This window comes from Canis lupus, chromosome 1, assembly GCF_011100685.1.
Source record: "Canis lupus familiaris isolate Mischka breed German Shepherd chromosome 1, alternate assembly UU_Cfam_GSD_1.0, whole genome shotgun sequence".
Classification (NCBI taxonomy): domain Eukaryota; kingdom Metazoa; phylum Chordata; class Mammalia; order Carnivora; family Canidae; genus Canis; species Canis lupus.
In genome coordinates this window covers 13,779,179-13,795,556 of record NC_049222.1, presented here as the reverse complement: position 1 = coordinate 13,795,556, position 16,378 = coordinate 13,779,179, and the positions used below count along the sequence as shown (strand labels likewise).

At 44.2% G+C, this 16,378-nt stretch overlaps 1 protein-coding gene across 1 annotated transcript in view; it reads right to left on the bottom strand.

Annotated features, from left to right (window-relative positions):
- KDSR (3-ketodihydrosphingosine reductase) overlaps nt 1–16,378 on the bottom strand; it is a 38,081-nt gene that overhangs the window by 9,119 nt on the left and 12,584 nt on the right. The window contains exons 6-8 of the mRNA XM_038525860.1: nt 11,086–11,277; nt 5,685–5,768; nt 2,482–2,565 (exon numbers count right to left, since the gene is read on the bottom strand). Of these exons, the coding sequence (XP_038381788.1) occupies nt 2,482–2,565; nt 5,685–5,768; nt 11,086–11,277 (360 nt within the window). The remainder of the gene's footprint in view (nt 1–2,481; nt 2,566–5,684; nt 5,769–11,085; nt 11,278–16,378) is intronic.

The window sequence follows — 16,378 nt, the reverse complement described above, 5'->3', positions numbered from 1 at the left end:
TGATAGTGATGCCTGGGTGGCTCAGTGGTTGAGTGTCTGCCTTTGGCTCAGGTCGTGATCCCGGGGTCCTGGGATCAAGTCCTGCATCCAGCTCCCCACAGGGAGCCTGCTTCTCCCTCTGCCTGTGTCTCTGCCTCTTTCTCTGAGTAAATAAATAAAATCTTTAAAATACATTAATTAATTAATTAATAAACAAAATGCCCTTGATAAAGCAGCGTACCTGGGTGGCTCAGTTGGTTGAGCATCTGACTCTTGGCTTCAGCTCATGTTGTGAACTCGGGTTCGTGGGCTCGAGCCCTGAACCCCATGCGTCAGGGTCCCTGCTCAGCAGGGAGTCTGCTTCCCTCCCTCTCCCTCTGCCCCTCCCTCTGCTCATGTGCTCTCTCTCTCCTGCCCTTTCTCTAATAAATAAATAAATCTTCAAAAAAATAAATAAAATAAAATGCTCTTGAAAAAGCAGTAAAATTAATCATTTTATTAAGTCTCAACCCTTAAGAGCAAATCTTACTATTCTGTGTGACAAAAAGAGAATATATACCCAGTGCCTTCTGCTGTGTTCTGTACCCAAGGGGGACGGCTGCCCTGCAGAAAGGCATTCTTCCAACTGTTTAAGTCATGAAACAATCTACAGTTATTTAGACTGGGGTATTTGGGAGACATTTTGTGGAAAATGAATAAAATGAGCCTGTCACTTCAAGGAACATTGGCAGCTTTTATGGTCAATGTTAAAATATGAGATTTCAAGGAAAAATTAAGATTTGTGAAAACCTACCTGCCATTGGGAGATTGTCAGCTTTCCAATATGTAAAGACTTTTGTGGTAAGACCAGCAGTGATGTGAGTGGATGTAAATTTTTTTGATAATTCAGTGAACCGGTATTTTCCAGATGACTAATGCATAATGCTACAAAATCATGAATGCGCACAAAACATGCAAAGTGCAAAGACCAATGGAATTTAACGTAAGAGAACAAGAAGTTCATTAATGTAGTTTCCAATTCCACACTGTAATTAACCTTTAAGAAACTACTATTCATCCAGTTTGGGTTTAGTATCAAAGAATGTCCACAATTATCAGAAAAGCTCATTAAATATTCCTCCCTCTCCTAACTACGTATCTGTCTAAGGGCACATTTTTTAATATTCTTCACACCAAACAACATATTACAGCGAGCTGAATGTGGAAGCAGCAATGAGGGTCCATCTGTCTCTATTAGCATAAACATTAAAGAGATGGATGAAATGTAAAACAATGCACCCTTCTCCCTAAAGTTTTGTTTTGGAAAATTATTATCGTGGAAAAAAAACGTAATGGGTTTACTGTAGCCCTTTTACATGGATTAATAAATAAATATCTTTTGGGTTATGCGGTTTCAATTTCTAATATGGCAAATATGGATAAATATAAACATGTAAAGAAGTCTCTGGGACTACCAACAGTTTCGTGTGTAAAGTGGTCAAAAAATGAAATCTGAAAACCACCAGACTAAATGAATCCTACCAAAATACAAAGAGCTATTTTGGATCATCAAAAGCACTGAGTGTGTTTGCTTTGATCTGAGGTAGGCAGGAGAAACAAAGTCTGCCTAATCCACTCAGAGGGGCCGTCTTTCCCTGCCTCTGAATACAGTCAGGGCATAGTTCTTCCAATGTCTGTATGTATCTTAACAGAGTTTGATGTTTCTTATATTCTGCTCAGTCCAGGCTTGTGCCATAGAGCATACGGCCCTCAGGGCAGCTGCCCGGCTCGCTGACACCTCATTCCAAGGGTCCCCAAACTTCCTACATGTGGTACAGGCCTAAAGCTTACAGACAGCCCTGCTTACTGTATGTTGTTCTGCATGTGGGTTAATAGGATGGGGTCATAAGTTTGTGGCACGTAGGCTGTTCTACAAAATGGCAGGTACGTGGTTTCCAAAGATACCATTTTTGATTCCAAATAAACTGAGTAGCCTGGAAGCACATCAGCTGGGTGGACAGGATGGTGACCCAGTGGGCTTGGAGGCACTTCTTTATTAGTGAACATCTGGGAAAATGATACCGGGAAGCAGGAAAGTGAAAGAAAAAAAATCCCTAATCGAAGAGTCCAGCATTTAATAAAGCTGCCTAAAATTCTCTACAAATGCAAGTACTGTGGGGAAGCAGCAAGAAGGCAACAGGCTGTAGACAGAAATCTAGTGTGTACCGTTTACACATCACAGGGAAGTCTCATGTTCTTTTGAAAGAACCAAAGTTCCCAGGCATCCTTAACATCAATCTGTTCCTAAGGTTAAGGTACATAATGAGTTTCCAGGAGCCTACTAATTAACATGGAATCAATAAAGTGTCTAAAGGAAGAGGAATAGGATCCAGTATTACATATGAATCTGACCAAAAAGACACAGTAATTTATATTTTCAGATAAGCCCTGGGGCAAATATAGTATTTCTTTTCAGAAATACAGCAGTATGACTATTAATAAAGAAAACAAGGTTGTACTTACTATGGCGTCTTTGACAATTTGTTTGGCCACTTGCTCTGGTTTGCAAACAGATACGGTCTCTGAAATCAGCCGAGTCTCCAAAGGCTAAAGGTGGGAAAAAAACAGACATATCCATACCATTATGGGCCATTAAATTAAAGAGCAAAGAAGTCTAAACAACCCTCTCTCCCTCACTTTATGAAGAATTCCAGCCTTCTTCTACCTTTGGGCAGACTCCTACTTTTAGAATCAGGTCCATCTGGATTCTAAATCAGTTTCTACCTGGTTACTGTACAGAATTCAGCCCCGCGGCTGCAGTGAGACAAGGAGGCCCCTGCCGCTCTCCGCGGGACACTGTGTGGTCTCGGCTCCGGTGACGACCGCCAGAGCTAGAAGGAGAACACATCAGTGGTACAATTCTGGTAAAATCCTCACTGCTGGCCAGACACCTGACCGGCAGCATTTCTGCAGAGCCTAGACCATGCGCCCTGAGCCAGTCTGGCCTTATGACCAGCACCGCCGTTCTGAACACACTCCCTGGCCAGCAAAGGCTTGATATATGGATGGAGCTTAGGCCCTGGACAGAGACAGCCCCAGCCCAGCCCCTGTTTAACAACACAGCTGTTTCCTAAGAGATCTACAGAGGAGGCGACAAGAAAGATAGGGACAGCGAACACTGAATGAAGTCCAGCGTGGCTGCATGCCCCCTGGCAGGCTGGTGCGTCAGAACCCCAAGTCACAGGTGGTTAAAGGTCCATCCCAACGGCCACCTGGTTCAAAAAGCCTTTTCTGAATCCTTAACTGGCAGCGCATTCTCGTCTTTGCATATTGCTGCATTAATACATATTACAGCTACGTGTGTCTTTGCATTTTACCTCCTAAGTTCCTTGTGGGCAAGGTCTTTTTTTTTTTTTAAATCTTCTTTACAGTGACATAAACATGTGCTCATAAATTCTTTCAAAGGTGGTTTCAATGAGAAGTTTCAAAACTAAAGCCTTAAGCTGCATGAAACTGTAAATTCTATTTACCACAGAGGCTTGAGAAAATGAAAAGAAAAAAACAGAATGTATTTTCTTAAATTAGAAAAACACAGCATTTCCTAGAAGTCAAGTATTTCTTGATGCACCTGAATTAAGAGAAAGGCTCTTTTGAAGGGGCCTTTCTTTCTTCCTCCAGACCACCAGGCTGGCACAACCCCGCCAGACACAGTAGATTTAAAAGTCCGACGGCGCCCCCTAAAGGGCTTACACACCAACAGAGAATTTGACTTCTCCAAAGTCTGTTCAACACTGTACTACTGGAGGGAAAAAACCCAACTTAACATCAAAATCAAATCTTCACAGGGAAATCACCTCTCTTTGTCCGCTTTGGCTTCCAAGGAAAAGACTGTTACCAAATGTTGCAAATCTGCTTAGCAGACCCCTGCTTATTCTGAGACAGGACATTTGGCTTAAATTTACTTCTTTGAAACAGTTGTAATCTTAAGAGGCAGAGCCAAAGAGAAATGAATAGGGAAAAAAACTTCTAAATCATAAACATCTTTTTGCAAATATACAGTCTACGGAGCATAAGTGCCAATTTTCATGCTGCAGAGCCTCACGCTTACTAAGCATCACTGTAAAGGAGAAGAAAACCAATCAACGCCCATTCAAGGTAGGAAGTTCTGATGGATTCCTTTCTTCTCCACTTGATTCGTTTGCTCACGGGGTGCCTACTACGCATCAAGGCAAAGAAAAGTCTCCTTTGAACAAAGTTGCAAAGCTTGCATTCAGCTCAGCATGACTGTCATTGTATATAATGTAAATGTCCGGTGGTGATAAGCATCATAAAGAAAAATAAAGCCAGAGGAAAGGATGGTGAATATTCCAAGGGAGTGATATATGAGATAAAGAGGGTCAGGGAAGGCCTCTCAGGGTGAAAAAAGCAAGGGATTGGCCATTTAAATACCCGGAGAGGAGAGCAAGAGCAAAGCAAGGCCAAAGCTGGGCAAGTTCAAGAAGAGACAGGGCTCTGATATGGCTGAGGGCAAGAGGAAGACCAGACAGCACTGTGGACAGGTGGCCAAGGTCTACACAGTACAGGACCCAATAAACCTCACAGCCTTCGGATTCTACTCTAGGCTGATGGGAACAACCAGTGGAGCCACACTCACCCCCATACTACCAACGCGCTTCTCAACGCCAACTTTAAAGGAGTCAAAATTAAATAAAATTCAAAACTCAGTTTTATGATATGGAGTCCCAGTGGTCCCATTTCAAGTGTTCAACAGCCAACAATGTGACTACCATATTGGAGAGTGCGGACAGAGAACATCTCCATTCTAGAGAATTCTGCTAGACTGTGCTGCACAAGAACAGTTTTTTTTTGTTTTGTTTCTGGCCTTTTGTGCACAAGATGAGTTTGAACAGGGGCGTGACAAGATCTGACTTATGCTTTAAAAGGATCACTGTCCGCTGTGTGAAGAAGAGACAGGGAGGCAGACCAGTTTGAAGACTATGAAGCGCAGTTCAGGCAAAAACAGCAGCGGCAACTATCATTACTAGCATGGCACTGGTATTTGCAGTTAAAAAGAAAAAAGGAAAAAAAGAAATCAGATTCAGGTAAGTTCTGAGAGTAGAGCCAAGAGGATGTGCTAGTCAAGCAGATGAGAAGTATGGGAAGAATAATCAAGGCTGGCTTCTCAGTTACTGGCCTGAGCGCTATGGCTGATGGGTGCTGTTGGGTGTTGGGCAATAAGATGAGAAGTAATGAACGGATGGAATGAGGGAATCATATGATCCATTTTTGAAATGCTAAGTCGTGGTGCCCACTAGACCCCCACAGGGAGACAATGGATTGGCAACCAGGTGTTTTAAGTTGAGAGGAAAGAATGTTCTTGGTCAAGAATATCATCTCGTTAGTTACTTGAAAATATAGACTGTGCTCCCCATCATAAAGAAAATACCTTATTAAAAAATTTTTTTAAATACCTTATTAGGTAAATTTTCAAAGATTATTAGCAAAAATCCTAATCTCGTAAAATATAGGCCGCATTCTCTAAGACTCCACATGAAAGTTCCCCAGGAGGTCCAGAGGCCTCTCTCTACCTAACATGTCAATTGAAAAGGACTCAATTTTCTGACTGGTGAAAAGGACTCCAGGCTGATGGGCAGAAAGTCAGAAAATTGGAAAAGAGGTTTGTTTACAATGTTGAAGGCTAAAAACAGACACAGAAGAACACTTACCTTGGTTTTGTTTTCTTCTGCAAACCCAGGGGTATCTGTGTCCGGCGGGTAGGCGACTGTGACATAGACATTGTACGGCTTCACCTGCATTTTAGAAACAACACGCGCCCCTTCAGCAAACAAGGTACAGCTCTGCTTCTTCCCTTACTCCCTGGCACTGGCCGTCGGGCAACAGAATGGACACTGCCCGGATTTTCTCAGAAGCTGGTAAGACCAACAGGGTGATTCTTAAATGGAGAACTAGCATTGGCGGGGTCAGGAAACCCCTCCCCAGGAAGATCATTTAGGAAGAAAGGCAAAAAGCTCACCCCACCAACGTCTACTTCAGAAGACAGTGGACCCACCTCCTTCTGTGTTGCCCACCCTGCTGATGGGGCAAGGCCCTGGGAGCTGTCCAGGAGGAAGGTGGACAGCTAACAGGAAGTCCACGTGGCCCCCCCTCGCCAACCCTGACACTACTCAGGCCTTGGGCCAATGGGGCAGGTCCACTCCTCTGCCATCAGACTACAAATCTGGCTTCCTTCACAGCTGCCTCGGAAACTCTGGTTGATTTCATCTACAAGATCTATGAAGATCATTCAAACCCTTTCCCTAGGCCCTTCCTGTGCCACCCCAGATCCAGGCCTGGAACTATGTGGATCCCTCCAGAAGTCAGGAGGGAGTCAGGAGTCCCTTCTTCCATCCTCCCAGAACCAGCCAACAGGACTCTCCCCACTGGGTGGAGTCTCAAGTCAGACCAGCCACGCACCTCCCCGAAGACCACCTCATCCCTACTTATATTAAGAAACTCCTTCCCAGCTTGAGATGAGCTCTTAGTCTTCTTCACCTCACCACTGGGCCTCCGTGCTGGAATTCTCCACTCATAAACACACGCCAATGGGATGATTCCAGAAGATTCTCCTGCTAGTCTGCCAGGACACACCACCCTTCCCAAAGATCCTGCTCCTCAGCGGCTCTGCTCCACACTCTCATCTGGCCCTGATGCTAGTGGCTCTAAGGGGGATAAGTTCATACCATCAAAATTTCTGTCTTCCTATTTGCTATTGTTTAGCCCCAGGACAACACCTAGGAGAGTTAGTAGTAGACAGGCAGCTGGTGGTAGGCAGGCCACCACGTATCTCAGGGAGGCTGAAAAGTGGCAACAGAGCATCCCAGGGTCCCATCTCATCACACAGCTCTTTCTCTCCCTGAGGCCCTCCGAGAGGCATAGTTCTAAGCTTCTGGGAGGAGCTGAGAGGGTCTGGGAGAAGCATGTAGGCAGAAGCTTCTGGCCAGCCATCCTGGAAAGTACACTAGCAAAGGGTGATGTGTTCGTTGGTTCAGTTCCAATGCACTTAGGGCGTGAGAGAGCTCATTCACTCAGCATCGATGGGGCATGCGGCGTCAAGGCCCAGCTCTGCTCATAAATAGCTCTGGATTCGGGCCAGGCAGTGAGGTTGATGAGCAAGCAATTCCTCTTCCACTTGTTTTTGAGATAGTGACTTTAAAAACTGTCTCCCACGGCCTTGCCCTCTGCGGTACACAGACCAGACAAGAACACCAGCGAAAAAGCTGAGAAGTGGCAAGTGGCCCAGTGGGAAAGCCTGAAGCCAACTCTGCTCAGACACGGTTGTTTCTCTGCTGCTTCTTTGGCCCCCTCCACCTCCAAAGCATAAGGGCTGTGGCACCTGAACTAATGTGAGACAGTATGTCAAAAACCCGAGTTATGGCTGAACCAGCTTTTCAGAAACAGCTTTCTCCTGGAGTGGGCACAGACGGCCAGACCCCTTTCCGGGTGTTGGTATCCTCTCTACAATCACGAAGCCAAATGACTCTCTCCAGCTATGGTTGGCTACCTCCAGTGGCTAATCACTTAATCACCTGTCTTTATTCATCCAACACATACTTCTTGACTGGCTACTGTGTGCTGGTATCGGTCTATGAAGGAAGATATGGATGGAGGCAACTCAGAGAGCCTCAGAGAGCCTCTGCCCTCATGGATCTTCAGTCTCCTGAAACTCTTGGTCAAATAACTGGTGAACTTGAGATACACCAAATGATATCTACAGTTTCCTTTGATCAACTAATCCCATAACCCCAGGGGCAAAGGAAAGGCGGTTGGGTAGGCTTCACGTGCTAAGACAGCGCTGACTCCTGGAGATCACGACTTTCTCAAAGACTTTGTGGGCCAGGACTTCACTGGCTGACTCCTCTGCTCATCTTACCCCAGTGTCTGTCTTTGTCCCTGCTGACTGACCATCCCCTCATCAGTTTCTTCCTCCTACCTCATCTCCATTTCAATCAGAAAGACAACCCACTGCTCAAGAGAATCGATTTATTATCAAAATAATCCCACCAAAAATGTGTAGTTCCTAATGCTATCAAAGCAAAGGCTGTGTGCCCATCTTTTCTCTGCTGGAGAAAGGACCAGAGCTGCGTTGAAGAAGCTCTAGAACATGAGCTGCAGCTTACTTTTCACCACCGTGGGGACAAACGGCCCTTGAGGGAGGGGAGCATGGGCAGGTGAGGGAAGCACAAAGGCTATTTCTCTTTTACTCGGTCTCTGCTACAACCTCATTGTGTATAACCCATGTCAGAAGTCTGCTTTCCAAAAAGATTAACTTTTAGAATCTTTAAATCATGCATTTATGCCTAAAAGAGCTTTAAAAAAAATTTAAAAATGCAACAAACCATTCTTTCAAATTTATTCATTGTACACAAAACATTTCTAGGGACCTACTTTAGTTTGCGAGGCAAAGGGTGGAATGGACAAGAAGACTTAAGAGTTAATTAAACCAAGAAGGATTATCCAAAAGTACTTAGTCTGAGCAATTCTATAAGGTCTGTTTCATTCACAGATAACACAGTCACCTTGGCAAAGCCAAATTAATCATCCAGGTTTTCAGACACAACACCATACACTTGCAGAGAAACAATTGGGTTTTTTTGTTTATTTTTATTTGAGAGAGAAAGAAAAAACACACATGTACACACTCACAGGGGGAAGGGGCAGAGGGAGAAGCAGACTCCCCACTGAGCTGGGAGCCCAACATCGGGCTTGATCCCAGGACCCTGAGATCACGACCCAAGCTGAAGGTAGATGCCTAACTGACTGAGCCACCCAGGTGCCCCAAAACAACTGTTCTGATGCAAGTCTGTTATGAACAAAAGTAGATTTTGATTACTGAATGTATTTTCCCCATGGCACATGTTTATTTTATTTTGCATTTATGCGGGGACATTTTTCATGAAGTCTAGATATGGACAAAACTCAAGTGCACTTCAGGTCCAGGCCAGCTACGTGCAGTGCAGCGTGTGAACCATGCTTGTCACAAAGACACTTCGGGGACTCTGTCCTAGCAACTCAGGTCCTTTTCCCTCTTCTTTAGCAACATCTCTGTTCTACCTGAAGTGATGAAACCAGGCCACCCAGATTATATACTTTGCCCTAAATTAGTGAGTCCTGAAGTAGCTTTGCAAGAAAAGACTTAGGGACAAAGAGCCCTAATAAGCAGATTTTTTCATTTCCAACGCAGCCCTTCACTTACCCAGGTGTCTGAGACCAAAGTGAAGGCTGAGACAACAGGCCAGATGAATCTGGCAACTTCTGACCTGAATTATCCACACATCAGCTGCTGCAGAAGCCAGGCAGAGGGAGCCAGAAGGCAAGCACTTTGTTACTATTTTTGTTGCAAAATAACTATGTCTTTTTGAGTAACTGGATGAACTACTGAAAACTCAGTGTTCTTATCTATAATAAGGTAGCCTAACAACTTCTGCCACTCCTATCTCACAAAACTTACAAAAATCAAATGGTTATTTGCAAAGGGACTTTCAAAGTGAACATTTCAAAAGAAGAGAAATACTGGTATTCTTGTTTTGAAATTTCACAGCCATATGAGCCTCATTGGCTAAACATTATTATGACCTATTAGTGACTAAGAGCACTAAAGCAAGCTGATAAAAAGGAAATTTGGGCCTGGTTCGTTTTTGAGGAGAATGGCACAGTCGATCAGTCCCCATGTGGCACATCATGATCATGTCACTGACTGAACAACTCATCGGTACCATGTTTGTCCAACAGCAGGGCAGTGTGGCCCTCTGTCACACACCATCGAGGGCTCCTCTGGGGATTTTTTAAATCAGGGGTCAGCAAACTATGGCCTGTGGGATAAATCTCCACCTATTTTTATAAATAAAGTTTTACTGGAACACAGCCATGTCCATTTATCTATCTGTCACATAGGGCTGCTTTCCTGCTCTCACCGTTAGGTTTCAGGGGTTGCGACAAACAACATCCACCCCTCAAAGGCTCACACACTTACAAGCTGGCCCTCACAGAAAAAATTTGCTAACCCCTCCCTAATCTAAATCATTAAACGGGACACCCAAATCACACTCTTATTATGAGAAGGCTGGTCACAACCAATTCTTTTCTGGGCTTCTAATGTCATGATGTAGCATTATATTTCAGTCTATCACAATAGAAAGAATTTTACCTTCCTTTTCGGTGTGTGATTTTGGGTAGGTATACGTGGTACTCTCTATGCATCCCCATCTGACGACAATGCAAAGTCAGCTTCCCACGATTGAGGCTATCACAACATGACACTTATTTTGATGCTAATCCTCTTTCACAACATGCTCTACTAACTGGGAAAATAAAAAGCGTTCGCTTTCATCAATACTTCTTTAAGATATTAAAGCGTAAGCATCGGGAGAGCCAAATGATATTTTCAGCGCAACCCTCTTGTTTTACAGCAAAGGAAAAAGACCAAGTTAAATGATTTGTCTAAAAGCTGAGAGCTGGGCAGTAGCTGATTTAAGCTCTTCCCTCAAACACATGCTAAGTTTATTCTTCAGTCATAAAGGACACATCTCTTTGTTAAAGAAACACCTCTAGAGAATAAAATATCTGGTTAACCTTATGCATCCTCACAGAGTATTAGACCAAAAATACTATGTAAATATCAGTAGTACTTTGTGTATTAAATTAAGCAAGCAAGGGGCACCTGGGTGGCTCAGTGGTTAAGCATCTGCCTTTGGCTCAGATTGTGATCCCAGGGGCTGGGATTGAGTCCTGCATTGGGCTCCCCGCAGGGAGCCTGCTTCCCCCTCTGCCTCTTTCTCTCTGCCTCTCTTTGCGTTTCTCATGAATAAATAAATAAAATCCTTTTAAAAATTAGTTAATTAACTAAGCAAGCAAAACACCTCACACTCATCTTGCTTCTAGCATAATCTGTATGATGCCTGAAAAATGTTAACAGCAAAATTCAAGGGTTGAGCAGATTCTCTTTCACTGATGTCAAGTCTACAAGTGTCTAATTTAATACAACAACATGTGTAAAGTAGCTACAAACTAAAAGGGAACAAACATTTCTGAGCTGGAAGATATAAATATAAAACTGAATTCAGTGTTTACCTCCATCTGCAAAGCTTCAGCCAATCCCCTGATGGCAAATTTGGATGAAGAATAGGCCGTAAAACCGAATAATCCCAACTGTCCTGCCTGGGAGGAGACAAAGACGATCCTGCCCACCCGACGCTCCTTCATGGTGGTGATCACAGCTCGGCTGGGGTACACACTGCCGAGGTAGTTGACACTCATTAGTCTCTGTAGGGAACAAAGAGCCACGTGAGAAGTGAGCAAGGTCAAGGCCTCAAGCCTGCAGTCCACAGCTCTGTACACTCTCAAGATCTGAGTTCAGTGAAGACCAAGTGATGGGGAGCCCAATGGATGCGCCGAAGGAATGACTGACTGATATAATGATCCCATGAATGGGTCATGATGCTCATGACCTGCCGTCTGTAGCCTGTTTCTTTTATTTTTTTTTTTAAGATTTTATTTATTTATTCATGAGAAACACAGAGAGAGAGAAAGACGGAGACATAGGCAGAGGGAGAAGCAGGCTCCATGCCAGGAGCCCGATGTGGGACTTGATCCTGGGACTCTAGGATCACACCCTAGGCCGAAGGCAGGAGCTCAACCACGGAGCCACCCAGGGATCCCTGAAGCCTGTTTCAATCTAGTCTTGCATTCTCACCATGACAGCAGTGATGTCTTTGCTGAAAACTGGTCAGGATTAGTTTTCTCCTTACCAAAAGTACACTGCATCTTGCAGGTAACACTTTTTGAAAGACAGTTTTAGGGAAAAGCCCCCAAATATTTCTAAACCTATTAGTTGGGATCCCTGGGTGGCACAGCGGTTTAGGGCCTGCCTTTGGCCCAGGGCGCGATCCTGGAGACCCGGGATCAAATCCCACATTGGGCTCCCGGTGCATGGAGCCTGCTTCTCCCTCTGCCTATGTCTCTGCCTCTCTCTCTCTCTCTCTGTGACTATCATAAGTAAATTAAATAAATAAATAAATAAATAAATAAATAAATAAATAAATAAATAAATAAATAAATAAATATAAAAATAAAAATAAAAATAAAATAAAATAAAATAAAATAAAATAAAAATAAATAAACCTATTAGTTCTAAGCTACACAAAGAGACCAAGACTGCGGTTAGGAGCAATGGACTGTGGTTTGAAGCCCTGGCTTGACAATTTACTACCTATCTGATGATGAAGAAGAAAGTCAGCTACTGTGCTTATTTCTGCAGCTGAACACAGGGCTAATGCTGGTACTAGCTCATAGGGCTGTTGCAAGAATTGAAAGAGGAAAACACAAGTCAAGTGGCAGCACAGTCTCTGACCCACAGTAAGTGACCAATACTGGCTCCTGGATTATGATGGGTAAGAGCTTACATAGGTACCAAGAGTCTATTTTCCCTTCATCCTGAGAACTCTTAAAAACCTTGTTTTAACTTGGAAATCTACAAGTACGTGCATCAAAATGTCTCTATATTAAAGTCTTGTAAAAATACTAGATCTATCAGCACATGAAACCAAACACTTCATTGAGGAACTCTGAGTCAACCATGAATGTTGACTCTACAGAAAGTCATATAGCTCTTAGAGATGGTGACCAGAAACACCAGAGGATACGGGAAATACTTATTCTGCAAGTTTAAAAAAGCAGAGGGCATATAATACTATATTTACACTGTAACTACAGACTGTAACTAATTCAAATATTAAATAAAAGTACATGTACACAGGTGCAAAATGAATGAATGAACCATAGACAACTGTAAATGGTGCCTGGGTGGTTCAGTTGTTGAGTGTCTGACTCTTAATTTCGGCTCAGGTCCTAATCTCACGGATCATGAGACCAAGCCCCGCATCGAGGTCTGTGCTCAGTGGGAGTCTACTTGGATATTCTCTCTGCCCCTTCCCCCACTCGTTCTCTCTCTCTCTCATTCTAATAAATAAATAAAATATTTTTTAAAAATGTAGCCCTAAATCTACTAAAGACATTAAATTAAAGTTAGTCCCACAAAGATAACCTCAGGCTTCCCTGGAAAATTCGAGCAAACATTTAAGGATAATACCAATTCTACACAAATCCTTCCAGAAAAGTGAAGAGAATATTCCCCTACTTATGGTAAGAGGCCAACATTACCTTTACACAAAAATCAGAAAAGACCATTACAAGGAAAGAAAACAACTAATATCCCTCAAGAACACAGAAAGGATGAATAGCCAAGTGGGGTCTATCCCAGGAATGCAAGGCTGGCTTAACACTGGAAATTAATCAATGTAATTCACCATATCAACAAACTAAATAAGAACTCTGAAATCATCCCAGGAGATGCAGAAAAAGCACCTGACAAAATTCAACTTCCATTCTTTATAAAAACTCTCAGCAGGGGCCCTTTGGTGGCTTAGTGGGTTAGGCATCCAACTCTTCTTGATTTTGGCTCAGGTCGTGATCTCAGGGTCTTGAGATCAAGCCCTGAGTTGGACTCTGCACTCAACATGGAGCCTGCTTTAGATTCTCTCTTTCCGTTTCTCTGCCCCTCCCTGTCCCCACTCGTGGGTGCTCTTTAAAGAAAAAAGAAAGAAAAAAACTCTCAGCAAACTAGGAATACCAGAGAACTTTCTCAACTTGATAAACGGCATCTAAGCAAAAACAACAGAAAGAACAAAACTACAACAAACATCATACTTAATGGTTAAAAAAAAAAAGTTTTCTCCCAAGATCAGGAACACTACAGCACGTCTGTCCTCACCATTTCCCTTCTGTACTGGATGTTCTAACCGTACAATAAGGGTGCCCAGATGGGTACAGAAAAGTAAAACTGTTGCAAATGACATGATCTTGAATGCAGAAAATCCAGTGAGCACTAGAATTAATAATGGACGTCAGCCAGACTGCAAGATCAATACACAAAAATCAATTGAATTTCTCTACATTAGCAATGAACATTCAGAAAATGCCATAAAAACTACCATTTATACTAGCATCAGAAAATAGGAAATGTTGAAAAATGAGGTGCAAGACCCATGCACTGAAAACTACAAGACACCGCTGAGAGAAACGGAAGAAAATTTAAATAAATGGAGATATATTCTACATTCACAGGTTAGAAGACTCAATGTTGTTAAGACGTCAGCTCTCCTCATGTGGATCTATAGAGTCAATCAAACATGAAAATACTTATCACTGATACAGGTAGATAAACAGGACATAGGTCCAAGAATCCATAAAGAAAACCCATTAAGTGGAAAATTAAGAGAAGTGCATTGACCTTCCCAAAGACCGCCTCCCGTTTCAGATTCACTGGACGGCCTCCCAGACTCTGCACCTCGTCGTACCCATGACTAAGATTTATGGCAGTGAGAAGGCACAAGGCAAAATTATCAAGGACAAAAGGCACCTGGGTCAAAGGCCAGAAGAACCTGGCACACGTTTCCAAGCATCCTCTCATCCTCTTGGCAGGGAGTCGCACAGCACCTGCCGGGATCCCCCAGCCGTGGGCTGTAACAACACAGCCGACCACGTGAGGCATGCACACACTTTCAGGGGAGCCCTGGGAGCCTCAGTAAAGTGCACACGAGACAAACAAACCAGCCATCAAAACAAAACAAATTAAAAAATGAGAGAGTTCATTTTAAATAAAAATGAACTCTGATCTTCAGAAAATGCACCAAACCTGGCAGTGGGTGTTCTCACAGGACCTGCGGACAATGAGCACAGTGGCCTTGACCACAGCCCCACAACGGGCAGGGACGGACAAAGCGGGAGCAGAGGGGTGAACGCAGGCCTGGGGCTGGGGGTACAGAGGACTGCTGCCTGCGTTCAGGACAGGGCAGCCAGAGGCCTCGTCCCTGGGTCCCAGGCAACAGGTGTGGGGTTAACTGTCCTTTCTTTTTAGAAGCCTGCTTCTCCCTGGGGCCGGAGCGCTTCCAGCATCGCCCAACAGCTGTTCAAGCCCTCCCTGCGCCCATCTCCTCGCCGCCCCCTCACACAGCCTGGGGTTTACCCACCGGAGCACCTGCACCGGCATCACTCACATCACCCGCATCCTCCACATCATGATCTCCTGCCCTGATGACCTCTGACCCCTCCTGAACCGCTCCTGACACAACCAGCAGAAAGATCCTCTGATCTGCTACTGCCCAGCCCAGCTTAAGCCCCTTCAAAGGTGCTGGACTAGAATCCCAACTCCCCATGGTGGCCTTTGAGACCCCAGTGGTTCTGGCCCCTGCGCCACTCCACATTGCTCCGGAAGCTGACCCCCGACCTCCTAGCCCTCCTATGACCCCTGGCTCCTGCCCCAAACAGGACTCCTGGTCAGGTCCTTGAGTCTGCCCTCCACACTGAGTCAGGGTGACTCTACAGATTGCCCCTCCATTAGCCTCCCTCTCTCTCTCTCTCTCTCTCTCACACACACACACACACACACACTCACACACCCTCACAGTCATCCACACTCACTCTCACATCCTCACACTCACTCCTCACACACTCATTCACACACTCACACCCTTCCACACACACTCACACACACCTGACTCCTCTTTGCCTGGCCACCTCATCATCTGACGTCTTACCTCATCGCGTTCCGCCTAGACTGATACAACAACTATCTTCCCCAACTCATTCTTTACCCAGCTGCTGAAATCATCTTCAAAACCTCCCTCTGATTACTTACAGTAAAGGCCTGCAGGTCAAGGCAACTACCTTTCATGCTGATTTGATAAAGGAGCCTTAAGACACTCGAGTCCCAGATAAGGTGCCCCTCTGCCTACAGCTATATCTGGACTCTCCCTCCTGGACGATAAATCACAGAGGTTATGGTGCTTTCCCAGAGTCCACCAGAAGCAAGGTGTCTATGCTGCTACTCTAGCACTCTCATTTTCCATAAAAAGGGGATGTCATTTACCTTCTCGGAGAAAAACATTCAAAAGCCACTACTACAATGAAGGTTCATGGAGCATTAGGGAAAAGACAGTTGATACCATGTCAACTAAAAAACTGTTTTGTACTTTAGAAGGATTATGAATCTGGGGATCCCTGGGTGGCGCAGCGGTTTAGCGCCTGCCTTTGGCCCAGGGCGCGATCCTGGAGACCCAGAATCGAATCCCACGTCGGGCTCCCGGTGCATGGAGCCTGCTTCTCCCTCTGCCTATGTCTCTGCCTCTCTCTCTCTGTGACTATCATAAATAAATAAAAATTTAAAAAAAAAAGGATTATGAATCTGATGTTCATTTATTTAGAGCTCATAGAAATTACTAAGAGACGTTCCATGACAAACTTGTTTAAAAATATAAACCAAGATGTGTCATTTGTTTTTCTTTGTTTTTGTTGTTTTTTTTTTTTT